Source organism: Salvelinus alpinus, chromosome 9, assembly GCF_045679555.1.
Source record: "Salvelinus alpinus chromosome 9, SLU_Salpinus.1, whole genome shotgun sequence".
Lineage (NCBI taxonomy): Eukaryota > Metazoa > Chordata > Actinopteri > Salmoniformes > Salmonidae > Salvelinus > Salvelinus alpinus.
Window position 1 is genome coordinate 6,742,505 of NC_092094.1, and position 21,487 is coordinate 6,763,991.

A 21,487-nucleotide genomic window follows, 5' to 3' on the forward strand; every position below is an offset into this window, starting at 1 on the left:
ATGGTAACATGACAACACGTTATAATATACTGTAATTACATGGTAACATGACAACACGTTATAATATACTGTAACTACATGACAACACGTTATAATATACTGTAACTACATGGTAACATGTTATAATATACTGTAACTACATGGTAACATGACAACACGTTATAATATACTGTAACTACATGACAACACGTTATAATATACTGTAACTACATGGTAACATGACAACACGTTATAATATACTGTAACTACATGACAACACGTTATAATATACTGTAACTACATGGTAACATGACAACACGTTATAATATACTGTAACTACATGACAACACATTATAATATACTGTAACTACATGACAACACGTTATAATATACTGTAACTACATGGTAACATGACAACACGTTATAATATACTGTAACTACATGGTAACATGACAACACGTTATAATATACTGTAACTACATGACAACACGTTATAATATACTGTAACTACATGGTAACACGTTATAATATACTGTAACTACATGGTAACATGACAACACGTTATAATATACTGTAACTACATGACAACACGTTATAATATACTGTAACTACATGGTAACATGACAACACGTTATAATATACTGTAACTACATGACAACACGTTATAATATACTGTAACTACATGACAACAAGTTATAATATACTGTAACTACATGACAACACGTTATAATATACTGTAACTACATGGTAACACGTTATAATATACTGTAACTACATGACAACACGTTATATTATACTGTAACTACATGGTAACATGACAACACGTTATAATATACTGTAACTACATGGTAACAGGACAACACATTATAATATACTGTAACTACATGACAACACGTTATAATATACTGTGACTACATGACAACACGTTATAATATACTGTAACTACATGACAACACGTTGTAATATACTGTAACTACATGACAACACGTTATAATATACTGTAACTACATGACAACACGTTATAATATACTGTAACTACATGACAACACGTTATAATATACTGTAACTACATGGTAACATGACAACACGTTATAATATACTGTAACTACATGACAACACGTTATAATATACTGTAACTACATGGTAACACGTTATAATATACTGTAACTACATGGTAACATGACAACACGTTATAATATACTGTAACTACATGACAACACGTTATAATATACTGTAACTACATGGTAACATGACAACACGTTATAATATACTGTAACTACATGACAACACGTTATAATATACTGTAACTACATGACAACAAGTTATAATATACTGTAACTACATGACAACACGTTATAATATACTGTAACTACATGGTAACACGTTATAATATACTGTAACTACATGACAACACGTTATATTATACTGTAACTACATGGTAACATGACAACACGTTATAATATACTGTAACTACATGGTAACATGACAACACATTATAATATACTGTAACTACATGACAACACGTTATAATATACTGTGACTACATGACAACACGTTATAATATACTGTAACTACATGACAACACGTTGTAATATACTGTAACTACATGACAACACGTTATAATATACTGTAACTACATGACAACACGTTATAATATACTGTAACTACATGACAACACGTTATAATATACTGTAACTACATGGTAACATGACAACACGTTATAATATACTGTAACTACATGACAACACGTTATAATATACTGTAACTACATGACAACACGTTATAATATACTGTAACTACATGACAACACGTTATAATATACTGTAACTACATGACAACACATTATAATATACTGTAACTACATGGTAACATGACAACACGTTATAATATACTGTAACTACATGACAACACGTTATAATATACTGTAACTACATGGTAACATGACAACACGTTATAATATACTGTAACTACATGACAACACGTTATAATATACTGTAACTACATGACAACACGTTATAATATACTGTAACTACATGACAACACGTTATAATATACTGTAACTACATGACAACACATTATAATATACTGTAACTACATGGTAACATGACAACACGTTATAATATACTGTAACTACATGACAACACGTTATAATATACTGTAACTACATGGTAACATGACAACACGTTATATTATACTGTAACTACATGGTAACATGACAACACGTTATAATATACTGTAACTACATGACAACACATTATAATATACTGTAACTACATGGTAACATGACAACACGTTATAATATACTGTAACTACATGGTAACATGACAACACGTTATATTATACTGTAACTACATGACAACACGTTATAATATACTGTAACTACATGACAACACGTTATAATATACTGTAACTACATGGTAACATGACAACACGTTATAATATACTGTAACTACATGACAACACGTTATAATATACTGTAACTACATGACAACACGTTATAATATACTGTAACTACATGACAACACGTTATAATATACTGTAACTACATGACAACACGTTATATTATACTGTAACTACATGACAACACGTTATAATATACTGTAACTACATGACAACACGTTATAATATACTGTAACTACATGACAACACGTTATATTATACTGTAACTACATGACAACACGTTATAATATACTGTAACTACATGACAACACGTTATAATATACTGTAACTACATGACAACACGTTATAATATACTGTAACTACATGACAACACGTTATAATATACTGTAACTACATGGTAACATGACAACACGTTATAATATACTGTAACTACATGGTAACATGACAACACGTTATAATATACTGTAACTACATGACAACACGTTATAATATACTGTAACTACATGACAACACGTTATAAAATACTGTAACTACATGGTAACATGACAACACGTTATAATATACTGTAACTACATGACAACACGTTATAATATACTGTAACTACATGGTAACATGACAACACGTTATAATATACTGTAACTACATGACAACACGTTATAATATACTGTAACTACATGGTAACATGACAACACGTTATAATATACTGTAACTACATGACAACACGTTATAATATACTGTAACTACATGGTAACATGACAACACGTTATAATATACTGTAACTACATGACAACACGTTATAATATACTGTAACTACATGGTAACATGACAACACGTTATAATATACTGTAACTACATGACAACACGTTATAATATACTGTAACTACATGACAACACGTTATAATATACTGTAACTACATGGTAACATGACAACACGTTATAATATACTGTAACTACATGACAACACGTTATAATATACTGTAACTACATGGTAACATGACAACACGTTATAATATACTGTAACTACATGACAACACGTTATAATATACTGTAACTACATGGTAACATGACAACACGTTATAATATACTGTAACTACATGACAACACGTTATAATATACTGTAACTACATGGTAACATGACAACACGTTATAATATACTGTAACTACATGGTAACATGACAACACGTTATAATATACTGTAACTACATGGTAACACGTTATAATATACTGTAACTACATGGTAACATGACAACACGTTATATAATACTGTAACTACATGACAACACGTTATAATATACTGTAACTACATGACAACAAGTTATAATATACTGTAACTACATGGTAACACGTTATAATATACTGTAACTACATGGTAACACGTTATAATATACTGTAACTACATGGTAACACGTTATAATATACTGTAACTACATGGTAACACGTTATAATATACTGTAACTACATGGTAACACGTTATAATATACTGTAACTACATGGTAACACGTTATAATATACTGTAACTACATGGTAACATGACAACACGTTATAATATACTGTAACTACATGACAACACGTTATAATATACTGTAACTACATGGTAACATGACAACAAGTTATAATATACTGTAACTACATGACAACACGTTATAATATACTGTAACTACATGGTAACATGACAACACGTTATAATATACTGTAACTACATGACAACACGTTATAATATACTGTAACTACATGGTAACATGACAACACGTTATAATATACTGTAACTACATGACAACACGTTATAATATACTGTAACTACATGACAACATGTTATAATATACTGTAACTACATGACAACACGTTATAATATACTGTACCTACATGACAACACGTTATAATATACTGTAACTACATGACAACACGTTATAATATACTGTAACTACATGACAACACATTATAATATACTGTAACTACATGACAACACGTTAGAATATACTGTAACTACATGACAACACGTTAGAATATACTGTAACTACATGACAACACGTTATAATATACTGTAACTACATGACAACACGTTAGAATATACTGTAACTACATGACAACACGTTATAATATACTGTAACTACATGACAACACGTTATAATATACTGTAACTACATGACAACACGTTATAATATACTGTAACTACATGACAACATGTTATATTATACTGTAACTACATGGTAACATGACAACAAGTTATAATATACTGTAACTACATGACAACACGTTATAATATACTGTAACTACATGACAACACGTTATAATATACTGTAACTACATGGTAACATGACAACACGTTATAATATACTGTAACTACATGACAACACGTTATATTATACTGTAACTACATGGTAACATGACAACACGTTATAATATACTGTAACTACATGGTAACATGACAACACGTTATAATATACTGTAACTACATGACAACACGTTATATTATACTGTAACTACATGGTAACATGACAACACGGTATAATATACTGTAACTACATGGTAACATGACAACACGTTATATTATACTGTAACTACATGGTAACATGACAACACGTTATAATATACTGTAACTACATGGTAACATGACAACACGTTATATTATACTGTAACTACATGGTAACATGACAACACGTTATAATATACTGTAACTACATGGTAACATGACAACACGTTATATTATACTGTAACTACATGACAACACGTTATAATATACTGTAACTACATGACAACACGTTATAATATACTGTAACTACATGACAACACGTTATAATATACTGTAACTACATGACAACACATTATAATATACTGTAACTACATGACAACACGTTATAATATACTGTAACTACATGGTAACACGTTATAATATACTGTAACTACATGGTAACATGACAACACGTTATAATATACTGTAACTACATGACAACACGTTATAATATACTGTACCTACATGACAACACGTTATAATATACTGTAACTACATGACAACAAGTTATAATATACTGTAACTACATGACAACACGTTATAATATACTGTAACTACATGGTAACATGACAACACGTTACAATATACTGTAACTACATGACAACACGTTATAATATACTGTAACTACATGACAACACGTTATAATATACTGTAACTACATGACAACACGTTATAATATACTGTAACTACATGGTAACATGACAACAAGTTATAATATACTGTAACTACATGACAACACGTTATAATATACTGTAACTACATGACAACACGTTATAATATACTGTAACTACATGGTAACATGACAACACGTTATAATATACTGTACCTACATGACAACACGTTATATTATACTGTAACTACATGACAACACGTTATAATATACTGTAACTACATGACAACACGTTATAATATACTGTAACTACATGGTAACATGACAACACGTTATAATATACTGTACCTACATGACAACACGTTATATTATACTGTAACTACATGACAACACGTTATAATATACTGTAACTACATGACAACACGTTATAATATACTGTAACTACATGACAACACGTTATAATATACTGTAACTACATGACAACACGTTATAATATACTGTAACTACATGACAACACGTTATAATATACTGTAACTACATGGTAACACGTTATAATATACTGTAACTACATGGTAACACGTTATAATATACTGTAACTACATGACAACACGTTATAATATACTGTAACTACATGGTAACATGACAACACGTTATAATATACTGTAACTACATGACAACACGTTATAATATACTGTAACTACATGGTAACATGACAACACGTTATAATATACTGTAACTACATGGTAACATGACAACACGTTATAATATACTGTAACTACATGACAACATGTTATATTATACTGTAACTACATGACAACACGTTATAATATACTGTAACTACATGACAACACGTTATAATATACTGTAACTACATGACAACACGTTATAATATACTGTAACTACATGACAACACGTTATAATATACTGTAACTACATGACAACACGTTATAATATACTGTAACTACATGACAACACGTTATAATATACTGTAACTACATGGTAACATGACAACACGTTATAATATACTGTAACTACATGACAACACGTTATAATATACTGTAACTACATGGTAACATGACAACACGTTATAATATACTGTAACTACATGACAACACGTTATAATATACTGTAACTACATGGTAACATGACAACACGTTATAATATACTGTAACTACATGACAACACGTTATAATATACTGTAACTACATGGTAACATGACAACACGTTATAATATACTGTAACTACATGGTAACATGACAACACGTTATAATATACTGTAACTACATGACAACACGTTATATTATACTGTAACTACATGGTAACATGACAACACGGTATAATATACTGTAACTACATGGTAACATGACAACACGTTATATTATACTGTAACTACATGGTAACATGACAACACGTTATAATATACTGTAACTACATGGTAACATGACAACACGTTATATTATACTGTAACTACATGGTAACATGACAACACGTTATAATATACTGTAACTACATGGTAACATGACAACACGTTATATTATACTGTAACTACATGACAACACGTTATAATATACTGTAACTACATGACAACACGTTATAATATACTGTAACTACATGACAACACGTTATAATATACTGTAACTACATGACAACACATTATAATATACTGTAACTACATGACAACACGTTATAATATACTGTAACTACATGGTAACACGTTATAATATACTGTAACTACATGGTAACATGACAACACGTTATAATATACTGTAACTACATGACAACACGTTATAATATACTGTACCTACATGACAACACGTTATAATATACTGTAACTACATGACAACAAGTTATAATATACTGTAACTACATGACAACACGTTATAATATACTGTAACTACATGGTAACATGACAACACGTTACAATATACTGTAACTACATGACAACACGTTATAATATACTGTAACTACATGACAACACGTTATAATATACTGTAACTACATGACAACACGTTATAATATACTGTAACTACATGGTAACATGACAACAAGTTATAATATACTGTAACTACATGACAACACGTTATAATATACTGTAACTACATGACAACACGTTATAATATACTGTAACTACATGGTAACATGACAACACGTTATAATATACTGTACCTACATGACAACACGTTATATTATACTGTAACTACATGACAACACGTTATAATATACTGTAACTACATGACAACACGTTATAATATACTGTAACTACATGGTAACATGACAACACGTTATAATATACTGTACCTACATGACAACACGTTATATTATACTGTAACTACATGACAACACGTTATAATATACTGTAACTACATGACAACACGTTATAATATACTGTAACTACATGACAACACGTTATAATATACTGTAACTACATGACAACACGTTATAATATACTGTAACTACATGACAACACGTTATAATATACTGTAACTACATGGTAACACGTTATAATATACTGTAACTACATGGTAACACGTTATAATATACTGTAACTACATGACAACACGTTATAATATACTGTAACTACATGACAACACGTTATAATATACTGTAACTACATGGTAACATGACAACACGTTATAATATACTGTAACTACATGGTAACATGACAACACGTTATAATATACTGTAACTACATGACAACATGTTATATTATACTGTAACTACATGACAACACGTTATAATATACTGTAACTACATGACAACACGTTATAATATACTGTAACTACATGACAACACGTTATAATATACTGTAACTACATGACAACACGTTATAATATACTGTAACTACATGACAACACGTTATAATATACTGTAACTACATGACAACACGTTATAATATACTGTAACTACATGGTAACATGACAACACGTTATAATATACTGTAACTACATGACAACACGTTATAATATACTGTAACTACATGGTAACATGACAACACGTTATAATATACTGTAACTACATGACAACACGTTATAATATACTGTAACTACATGGTAACATGACAACACGTTATAATATACTGTAACTACATGACAACACGTTATAATATACTGTAACTACATGGTAACATGACAACACGTTATAATATACTGTAACTACATGGTAACATGACAACACGTTATAATATACTGTAACTACATGACAACACGTTATATTATACTGTAACTACATGGTAACATGACAACACGGTATAATATACTGTAACTACATGGTAACATGACAACACGTTATATTATACTGTAACTACATGGTAACATGACAACACGTTATAATATACTGTAACTACATGGTAACATGACAACACGTTATATTATACTGTAACTACATGGTAACATGACAACACGTTATAATATACTGTAACTACATGGTAACATGACAACACGTTATATTATACTGTAACTACATGACAACACGTTATAATATACTGTAACTACATGACAACACGTTATAATATACTGTAACTACATGACAACACGTTATAATATACTGTAACTACATGACAACACATTATAATATACTGTAACTACATGACAACACGTTATAATATACTGTAACTACATGGTAACACGTTATAATATACTGTAACTACATGGTAACATGACAACACGTTATAATATACTGTAACTACATGACAACACGTTATAATATACTGTACCTACATGACAACACGTTATAATATACTGTAACTACATGACAACAAGTTATAATATACTGTAACTACATGACAACACGTTATAATATACTGTAACTACATGGTAACATGACAACACGTTACAATATACTGTAACTACATGACAACACGTTATAATATACTGTAACTACATGACAACACGTTATAATATACTGTAACTACATGACAACACGTTATAATATACTGTAACTACATGGTAACATGACAACAAGTTATAATATACTGTAACTACATGACAACACGTTATAATATACTGTAACTACATGACAACACGTTATAATATACTGTAACTACATGGTAACATGACAACACGTTATAATATACTGTACCTACATGACAACACGTTATATTATACTGTAACTACATGACAACACGTTATAATATACTGTAACTACATGACAACACGTTATAATATACTGTAACTACATGGTAACATGACAACACGTTATAATATACTGTACCTACATGACAACACGTTATATTATACTGTAACTACATGACAACACGTTATAATATACTGTAACTACATGACAACACGTTATAATATACTGTAACTACATGACAACACGTTATAATATACTGTAACTACATGACAACACGTTATAATATACTGTAACTACATGACAACACGTTATAATATACTGTAACTACATGGTAACACGTTATAATATACTGTAACTACATGGTAACACGTTATAATATACTGTAACTACATGACAACACGTTATAATATACTGTAACTACATGGTAACATGACAACACGTTATAATATACTGTAACTACATGACAACACGTTATAATATACTGTAACTACATGGTAACATGACAACACGTTATAATATACTGTAACTACATGGTAACATGACAACACGTTATAATATACTGTAACTACATGACAACATGTTATATTATACTGTAACTACATGACAACACGTTATAATATACTGTAACTACATGACAACACGTTATAATATACTGTAACTACATGACAACACGTTATAATATACTGTAACTACATGACAACACGTTATAATATACTGTAACTACATGACAACACGTTATAATATACTGTAACTACATGACAACACGTTATAATATACTGTAACTACATGGTAACATGACAACACGTTATAATATACTGTAACTACATGACAACACGTTATAATATACTGTAACTACATGGTAACATGACAACACGTTATAATATACTGTAACTACATGACAACACGTTATAATATACTGTAACTACATGGTAACATGACAACACGTTATAATATACTGTAACTACATGACAACACGTTATAATATACTGTAACTACATGACAACATGTTATATTATACTGTATATTATACTTCTAATTTTAAAAATTAATCTCTCCAGAAATAAGTCTCTCACTGTTGCCGCCTGCTACCGACCCCCCTCAGCTCCCAGCTGTGCCCTGGACACCATCTGTGAATTGATCGCTCCCCATCTAGCTTCAGAGTTTGTTCTGTTAGGTGACCTAAACTGGGATATGCTTAACACCCCGGCAGTCCTACAATCCAAGCTTGATGCCCTCAATCTCACACAAATCATCAAGGAACCCACCAGGTACAACCCTAAATCCGTAAACATGGGCACCCTAATAGACATTATCCTGACCAACCTGCCCTCCAAATACACCTCTGCTGTCTTCAATCAAGATCTCAGCGATCACTGCCTCATTGCCTGTATCCGCCACGGGTCCGCGGTCAAACGACCACCCCTCATCACTGTCAAACGCTCCCTAAAACACTTCTGCGAGCAGGCCTTTCTAATCGACCTGGCCCGGGTACCCTGGAAGGATATTGACCTCATCCCGTCAGTTGAGGATGCCTGGTCATTCTTTAAATGTTACTTCCTCACCATATTAGACAAGCATGCTCCGTTCAAAAAATGCAGAACCAAGAACAGATATAGCCCTTGGTTCACTCCAGACCTGACTGCCCTCGACCAGCACAAAAACATCCTGTGGCGAACTGCAATAGCATCGAAGAGCCCCCGCGATATGCAACTGTTCAGGGAAGTCAGGAACCAATACACGCAGTCAGTCAGGAAAGCAAAGGCCAGCTTTTTCAAGCAGAAATTCGCATCCTGTAGCTCTAACTCCAAAAAGTTCTGGGATACTGTAAAGTCCATGGAGAACAAGAGCACCTCCTCCCAGCTGCCCACTGCACTGAGGCTAGGTAACACGGTCACCACTGATAAGTCCGTGATAATCGAAAACTTCAACAAACATTTCTCAATGGCTGGCCATGCCTTCCTCCTGGCGACTCCAACCTTGGCCAACAGCCCCGCCCCCCCCGCTGCTACTCCCCCAAGCCTCCCCAGCTTCTCCTTTACCCATATCCAGATAGCAGATGTTCTGAAAGAGCTGGAAAACCTGGACCCATACAAATCAGCTGGGCTTGACAATCTGGACCCCCTATTTCTGAAACTGTCCGCCGCCATTGTCGCACCCCCTATTACCAGCCTGTTCAACCTCTCCTTCGTATCATCTGAGATCCCCAAGGATTGGAAAGCTGCCGCGGTCATCCCCCTCTTCAAAGGGGGAGACACCCTGGACCCAAACTGTTACAGACCTATATCCATCCTGCCCTGCCTATCTAAGGTCTTCGAAAGCCAAGTCAACAAACAGATCACTGACCATCTCGAATCCCACCGTACCTTCTCCGCTGTGCAATCCGGTTTCCGAGCCGGTCACGGGTGCACCTCAGCCACGCTCAAGGTACTAAACGATATCATAACCGCCATCGATAAAAGACATTACTGTGCAGCCGTCTTCATCGACCTGGCCAAGGCTTTCGACTCTGTCAATCACCATATTCTTATCGGCAGACTCAGTAGCCTCGGTTTTTCTAATGACTGCCTTGCCTGGTTCACCAACTACTTTGCAGACAGAGTTCAGTGTGTCAAATCGGAGGGCATGTTGTCCGGTCCTCTGGCAGTCTCTATGGTGTACCACAGGGTTCAATTCTCGGGACGACTCTTTTCTCTGTATACATCAATGATGTTGCTCTTGCTGCGGGCGATTCCCTGATCCACCTCTACGCAGACGACACCATTCTATATACTTCCGGCCCTTCCTTGGACACTGTGCTATCTAACCTCCAAACGAGCTTCAATGCCATACAACACTCCTTCCGTGGCCTCCAACTGCTCTTAAACGCTAGTAAAACCAAATGCATGCTTTTCAACCGTTCGCTGCCTGCACCCGCACGCCCGACTAGCATCACCACCCTGGACGGTTCCGACCTAGAATATGTGGACATCTATAAGTACCTAGGTGTCTGGCTAGACTGCAAACTCTCCTTCCAGACTCATATCAAACATCTCCAATCCAAAATCAAATCAAGAATCGGCTTTCTATTCCGCAACAAAGCCTCCTTCACTCACGCCGCCAAACTTACCCTAGTAAAACTGACTATCCTACCGATCCTCGACTTCGGCGATGTCATCTACAAAATAGCTTCCAATACTCTACTCAGCAAACTGGATGCAGTTTATCACAATGCCATTCGTTTTGTTACTAAAGCACCTTATACGACCCACCACTGCGACCTGTATGCCCTAGTCGGCTGGCCCTCGCTACATGTTCGTCGTCAGACCCACTGGCTCCAGGTCATCTACAAGGCTATGCTAGGTAAAGTGCCGCCTTATCTCAGTTCACTGGTCACGATGGCTACACCCACCCGCAGCACGCGCTCCAGCAGGTGTATCTCGCTGATCATCCCTAAAGCCAAAACCTCATTTGGACGCCTTTCCTTCCAGTTCTCTGCTGCCTGCGACTGGAACGAATTGCAAAAATCTCTGAAGTTGGAGACTTTTATCTCCCTCAACAACTTTAAAAATCTGCTATCCGAGCAGCTAACCGATCGCTGCAGCTGTACATAGTCCATCTGTAAACTACCCACCCAATTTACCTACCTCACCCCCCATACTGCTTTTATTTATTTACTTTTCTGCTCTTTTGCACACCAGTATCTCTTCTTGCACATGATCATCTGATGATTTATCACTCCAGTGTTAATCTGCTAAATTGTAATTATTCGATTTATTGCCTACCTCATGCCTTTTGCACACATTGTATATAGATTCTCTTTTTTTTCTACCATGTTATTGACTTGTTTATTGTTTACTCCATGTGTAACTCTGTGTTGTCTGTTCACACTGCTATGCTTTATCTTGGCCAGGTCGCAGTTGCAAATGAGAACTTGTTCTCAACTAGCCTACCTGGTTAAATAAAGGTGAAATAAAATTAAAAAAATAAAAACTACATGACAACACGTTATAATATACTGTAACTACATGACAACACGTTATAATATACTGTAACTACATGACAACACGTTATAATATACTGTAACTACATGACAACACGTTATAATATACTGTAACTACATGGTAACATGACAACACGTTATAATATACTGTAACTACATGACAACACGTTATAATATACTGTAACTACATGGTAACATGACAACAAGTTATAATATACTGTACCTACATGACAACACGTTATATTATACTGTAACTACATGACAACACGTTATAATATACTGTAACTACATGACAACACGTTATAATATACTGTAACTACATGGTAACATGACAACACGTTATAATATACTGTAACTACATGGTAACATGACAACACGTTATAATATACTGTAACTACATGACAACACGTTATAATATACTGTAACTACATGACAACACGTTATAATATACTGTAACTACATGACAACACGTTATAATATACTGTACCTACATGACAACACGTTATAATATACTGTAACTACATGACAAAACGTTATAATATACTGTAACTACATGACCACACGTTATAATATACTGTAACTACATGACAACACGTTATATTATACTGTAACTACATGACAACACGTTATAATATACTGTAACTACATGACAACACGTTATAATATACTGTAACTACATGACAACACGTTATAATATACTGTAACTACATGACAACACGTTATAATATACTGTAACTACATGGTAACATGACAACACGTTATAATATACTGTAACTACATGACAACACGTTATAATATACTGTAACTACATGACAACACGTTATAATATACTGTAACTACATGACAACACGTTATAATATACTGTAACTACATGACAACACGTTATAATATACTGTAACTACATGGTAACATGACAACACGTTATAATATACTGTAACTACATGACAACACGTTATAATATACTGTAACTACATGACAACACGTTATAATATACTGTAACTACATGACAACACGTTATAATATACTGTAACTACATGACAACACGTTATATTATACTGTAACTACATGACAACACGTTATAATATACTGTAACTACATGACAACACGTTATAATATACTGTAACTACATGACAACACGTTATAATATACTGTAACTACATGGTAACATGACAACACATTATATTATACTGTAACTACATGACAACACGTTATAATATACTGTAACTACATGGTAACATGACAACACGTTATAATATACTGTAACTACATGGTAACATGACAACGCGTTATAATATACTGTAACTACATGGTAACACGTTATAATATACTGTAACTACATGGTAACATGACAACACGTTATAATATACTGTAACTACATGACAACACGTTATAATATACTGTAACTACATGGTAACATGACAACACGTTATATTATACTGTAACTACATGACAACACATTATAATATACTGTAACTACATGACAACACGTTATAATATACTGTAACTACATGGTAACATGACAACACGTTATAATATACTGTAACTACATGACAACACGTTATATTATACTGTAACTATATGACAACACGTTATAATATACTGTAACTACATGGTAACATGACAACACGTTATAATATACTGTAACTACATGGCAACACGTTATAATATACTGTAACTACATGGTAACATGACAACACGTTATAATATACTGTAACTACATGGTAACATGTTATAATATACTGTAACTACATGACAACACGTTATAATATACTGTAACTACATGACAACACGTTATAATATACTGTAACTACATGACAACACGTTATAATATACTGTACCTACATGACAACACGTTATAATATACTGTAACTACATGACAACACGTTATAATATACTGTAACTACATGACAACACGTTATATTATACTGTAACTACATGACAACACGTTATAATATACTGTAACTACATGACAACACGTTATATTATACTGTAACTACATGACAACACGTTATAATATACTGTAACTACATGACAACACGTTATAATATACTGTAACTACATGACAACACGTTATATTATACTGTAACTACATGACAGCACGTTATAATATACTGTAACTACATGACAACACGTTATAATATACTGTAACTACATGACAACACGTTATAATATACTGTAACTACATGACAACACGTTATAATATACTGTAACTACATGGTAACATGACAACACGTTATAATATACTGTAACTACATGACAACACGTTATATTATACTGTAACTACATGGTAACATGACAACACGTTATATTATACTGTAACTACATGGTAACATGACAACACGTTATAATATACTGTAACTACATGACAACACGTTATATTATACTGTAACTACATGGTAACATGACAACACGTTATAATATACTGTAACTACATGACAACACGTTATAATATACTGTAACTACATGGTAACATGACAACACGTTATAATATACTGTAACTACATGACAACACGTTATATTATACTGTAACTACATGGTAACATGACAACACGTTATAATATACTGTAACTACATGGTAACATGACAACACGTTATAATATACTGTAACTACATGACAACACATTATAATATACTGTAACTACATGACAACACATTATAATATACTGTAACTACATGGTAACATGACAACACGTTATAATATGCTGTAATTACATGACAACACGTTATAATATACTGTAACTACATGACAACACGTTATAATATACTGTAACTACATGACAACACGTTATAATATACTGTAACTACATGACAACACGTTATAATATACTGTAACTACATGGTAACATGACAACACGTTATAATATACTGTAACTACATGACAACACGTTATAATATACTGTAACTACATGACAACACGTTATAATATACTGTAACTACATGGTAACATGACAACACGTTATAATATACTGTAACTACATGGTAACATGACAACACGTTATAATATACTGTAACTACATGACAACACGTTATAATATACTGTAACTACATGACAACACGTTATAATATACTGTAACTACATGACAACACGTTATAATATACTGTAACTACATGGTAACATGACAACACGTTATAATATACTGTAACTACATGACAACACGTTATAATATACTGTAACTACATGGTAACATGACAACACGTTATAATATACTGTAACTACATGACAACACGTTATAATATACTGTAACTACATGACAACACGTTATAATATACTGTAACTACATGACAACACGTTATAATATACTGTAACTACATGACAACACGTTATAATATACTGTAACTACATGACAACAAGTTATAATATACTGTAACTACATGGTAACACGTTATAATATACTGTAACTACATGGTAACATGACAACACGTTATAATATACTGTAACTACATGACAACACGTTATATTATACTGTAACTACATGACAACACGTTATAATATACTGTAACTACATGGTAACATGACAACACGTTATAATATACTGTAACTACATGGTAACATGACAACACGTTATAATATACTGTAACTACATGGTAACATGACAACACGTTATAATATACTGTAACTACATGACAACACGTTATATTATACTGTAACTACATGACAACACGTTATAATATACTGTAACTACATGACAACACGTTATAATATACTGTAACTACATGGTAACATGACAACATGTTATAATATACTGTAACTACATGACAACACGTTATAATATACTGTAACTACATGACAACACGTTATAATATACTGTAACTACATGACAACACGTTATAATATACTGTACCTACATGACAACACGTTATAATATACTGTAACTACATGACAACACGTTATAATATACTGTAACTACATGGTAACACGTTATAATATACTGTAACTACATGACAACACGTTATAATATACTGTAACTACATGGTAACATGACAACACGTTATAATATACTGTAACTACATGACAACACGTTATAATATACTGTAACTTCATGACAACACGTTATAATATACTGTAACTACATGACAACACATTATAATATACTGTAACTACATGACAACACATTATAATATACTGTAACTACATGGTAACACATTATAATATACTGTAACTACATGACAACACGTTATAATATACTGTAACTACATGGTAACATGACAACACGTTATAATATACTGTAACTACATGACAACACGTTATATAATACTGTAACTACATGACAACACATTATAATATACTGTAACTACATGACAACACATTATAATATACTGTAACTACATGGTAACACATTATAATATACTGTAACTTCATGACAACACATTATAATATACTGTAACTACATGACAACACATTATAATATACTGTAACTACATGACAACACATTATAATATACTGTAACTACATGACAACACATTATAATATACTGTAACTACATGACAACACATTATAATATACTGTAACTTCATGACAACACATTATAATATACTGTAACTTCATGACAACACGTTATAATATACTGTAACTACATGACAACACATTATAATATACTGTAACTACATGACAACACGTTATAATATACTGTAACTACATGACAACACATTATAATATACTGTAACTACATGACAACACGTTATAATATACTGTAACTACATGGTAACATGACAACACGTTATAATATACTGTAACTACATGACAACACATTATAATATACTGTAACTACATGACAACACGTTATAATATACTGTAACTACATGGTAACATGACAACACGTTATAATATACTGTAACTACATGACAACACGTTATAATATACTGTAACTACATGACAACACGTTATAATATACTGTAACTACATGCCAACACGTTATAATATACTGTAACTACATGACAACACATTATAATATACTGTAACTACATGGTAACACGTTATAATATACTGTAACTACATGACAACACGTTATAATATACTGTAACTACATGACAACACGTTATATTATACTGTAACTACATGACAACACATTATAATATACTGTAACTTCATGACAACACGTTATAATATACTGTAACTACATGGTAACACGTTATAATATACTGTAACTACATGACAACACGTTATAATATACTGTAACTAAATGGTAACATGACAACACGTTATAATATACTGTAACTAAATGGTAACGCAGAAATAGATCTGGCTACCAAGCTATCTGAACTTTGGACAGTCAAACCTGTTGAATGGATATGATCTAGTATACAGGACTGTTATTCACTGGCTGAAGCTTTTGGTGTCTAACAGCAGAACATGGGAAACAAACAGTTAAGGATCTTTGCTAGATGACCTTTTGGGAAGTGGTGTCGCTCATATCTGGCTTCCTGTTTTGTGCTGTTTGGCGTTGAGAGAGAGAGAGCATTATGGAGTTGAAGGCTGTTGGGTGGAATTTCAAGGCAAGTGGAAAATATAATGGGTCGGGGCTATTAAGCGAACAGTAAAACTATTTGTCGTAGATACCAATTGTACCTCTCTGTAATCATATAGTGAACTATCGAGATTAGGTTTAGCTCATTGATCAGCATGAAAGTTGGGGATTTTAGTCGGTCACAACTAGCCTGGCGCCAGATCTGTTTGTGCTCTCTTCCCAACTCCTATGGTCACTGTGTTATAGGAGTTGGCAAGACAGCACAAACAGATCTGGCGCCAGGCTAGGTCACCACATGGACTACGTCCCATACAGAACCTTTTTATTTATTTAACCTTTATTTAACTAGGCAAGTCAGTTAGGAACAAATTCTTAGTTACAATGACGGCCTACCAAAAGGCAAAAGGCCTCCTGCGGTGACGGGGGGCCTGGGATGAACAATAAAGACTACACAACACTACATAAAGAGAGACCTAAGACAACAACATAGCAAGGCAGCAACACATGACAACACAGCATGGTAGCAACACAACATGGTAGCAGCCCAAAACATGGTACAAACACCATTGGGCACAGACAACAGCACAAAGGACAAGAAGGTAGAGACAACAATACATCACACAAAGCAGCCTGTCACGACTTCCACCGAAGTCCTTGTGTGGAATTGTTTGTTTGTAAGTGCTTGTGCACTATGTTACTGGTTATTTTTATTTGCCGTTGGTTTTGAAATTAAACTGCTCCGGCTATGACCTATTTCTGCTCTCCTGCGTCTGACTTCACTGCCACCAGTTCCGCAACCCTTACACAGCCACAACTGTCAGTAAGAGTGTCCATGATTGAGTCTTTGAATGAAGAGATTGAGATAAAACTGTCCAGTTTGAGTGTTTGTTGCAGCTCTTTCCAGTCGCTAGCTGCAGCGAACTGAAAAGAGGAGCGACCCAGGGATGTGTGTGCTTTGGGGACCTTTAACAGAATGTGACTGGCAGAACGGGTGTTGTATGTGGAGGATGAGGGCTGCAGTAGGTATCTCAGATAGGGGGGAGTGAGGCCTAAGAGGGTTTTATAAATAAGCATCAACCAGTGGGTCTTGTGACGGGTATACAGAGATGACCAGTTTACAGAGGAGTATAGAGTGTAGTGATGTGTCCTATAAGGAGCATTGGTGGCAAATCTGATGGCCGAATGGTAAAGAACATCTAGCTGCTCGAGAGCACCCTTACCTGCCGATCTATAAATGACGTCTCTGTAATCTAGCATGGATAGGATGGTCATCTGAATCAGGGTTCGTTTGGCAGCTGGGGTGAAAGAGGAGCGATTACGATAGAGGAAACCAAGTCTAGATTTAATTTTAACCTGCAGCTTTGATATGTGCCGAGAGATGGACAGTGTACCGTCTAGCCATACTCCCAAATACTTGTATGAGGTGACTACCTCAAGCTCTAAACCCTCAGAGGTAGTAATCACAGCTGTGGGAGGAGGGGCATTCTTCTTACCAAACCACATGACCTTTGTTTTGGAAGTGTTCAGAACAAGGTTAAGGGTAGAGAAAGCTAGTTGGACACATGTAGACTCTTTTGTTTTCTTCTAATTAAAGCATCCATCAACTGGCAAGACACCGTGGTCATCCATCACAGACTGTCCAAACACACACACATGCACACACACACAGGCCTATTTCCTGTAACTAGAGAGCGAGTGCTCTGGACACTGTGTTGAAACGGCAAACTCTGGAGCAGCAATAGCCAGGCTACTGCTTCCTGTCTACAATCTGAAGCAAATCCATTATTGTCTTATTTTTGTTAAGTTTAGTTCACTTCTCTTCGATGAAAATCCATCTGATTCATTCTGCCTTATTAGACCATTACCGTGGTGAACTTTGAGAAAATAGACTGGAGAGAGGAGAAAAGAGTTGATGGTTTGACAAGCTCCTGCTGATAAGGTCAGAGGTCAGAGCTTTAGCCAGGGTTGTGTTCATTGTGCATAAAATTGAAGAAAGCATCCTGAAACAGGAGGGGACTACCTGGACTTGTCCAATAAGACATTGTATTTTCTTCTTTATTGCTTATTGAACATTACCCCTGGCCTCTTTACAGTAGTTTAGAAAATGGAGGACAAAACAGGACAGCCCTGCTGTCTAACTGGAACACAGCAGGTTGCCATGGAGAGGAAATGAGTCACTCGTTGAAAGGGAGCTTCGCTTCCCTTAGGGAACTTCCCATAATCAGTATTATCACAAAAAAAAACAGCCTTTCAATGGGCCAGTGCAATCAAAGAGCAGCTCGGCCATGTTAACTGCTTCCTGAATAAGCCAAACAAAACCTCACGAAGGCTGATTCCACATTCTTATGGCCTCTGGTTAGTTTGCTCTGTTGGAGAGTTTGACGTTAAATACATGCTCTAACTTGAAGAAACAACATCCGAATGTATTTCAGAGGGACGTTAATTTTCATGGGAATAGAGAACACCCCATAGAC

The 21,487-nt window shown here is 33.9% G+C and overlaps 1 protein-coding gene across 2 annotated transcripts in view; it reads left to right on the forward strand.

The window, feature by feature from the left end:
• Positions 1–18,897: 18,897 nt before the first annotated feature.
• LOC139584218 (caprin-1-like) overlaps positions 18,898–21,487 on the forward strand; it is a 42,558-nt gene continuing 39,968 nt past the window's right edge. For both annotated transcript variants that reach the window (XM_071415814.1, XM_071415816.1), the window contains exon 1: positions 18,898–19,041. In XM_071415814.1, coding sequence (XP_071271915.1) covers positions 19,009–19,041 — 33 coding nt within the window. In that variant the 5' untranslated portion in view covers positions 18,898–19,008. The remainder of the gene's footprint in view (positions 19,042–21,487) is intronic.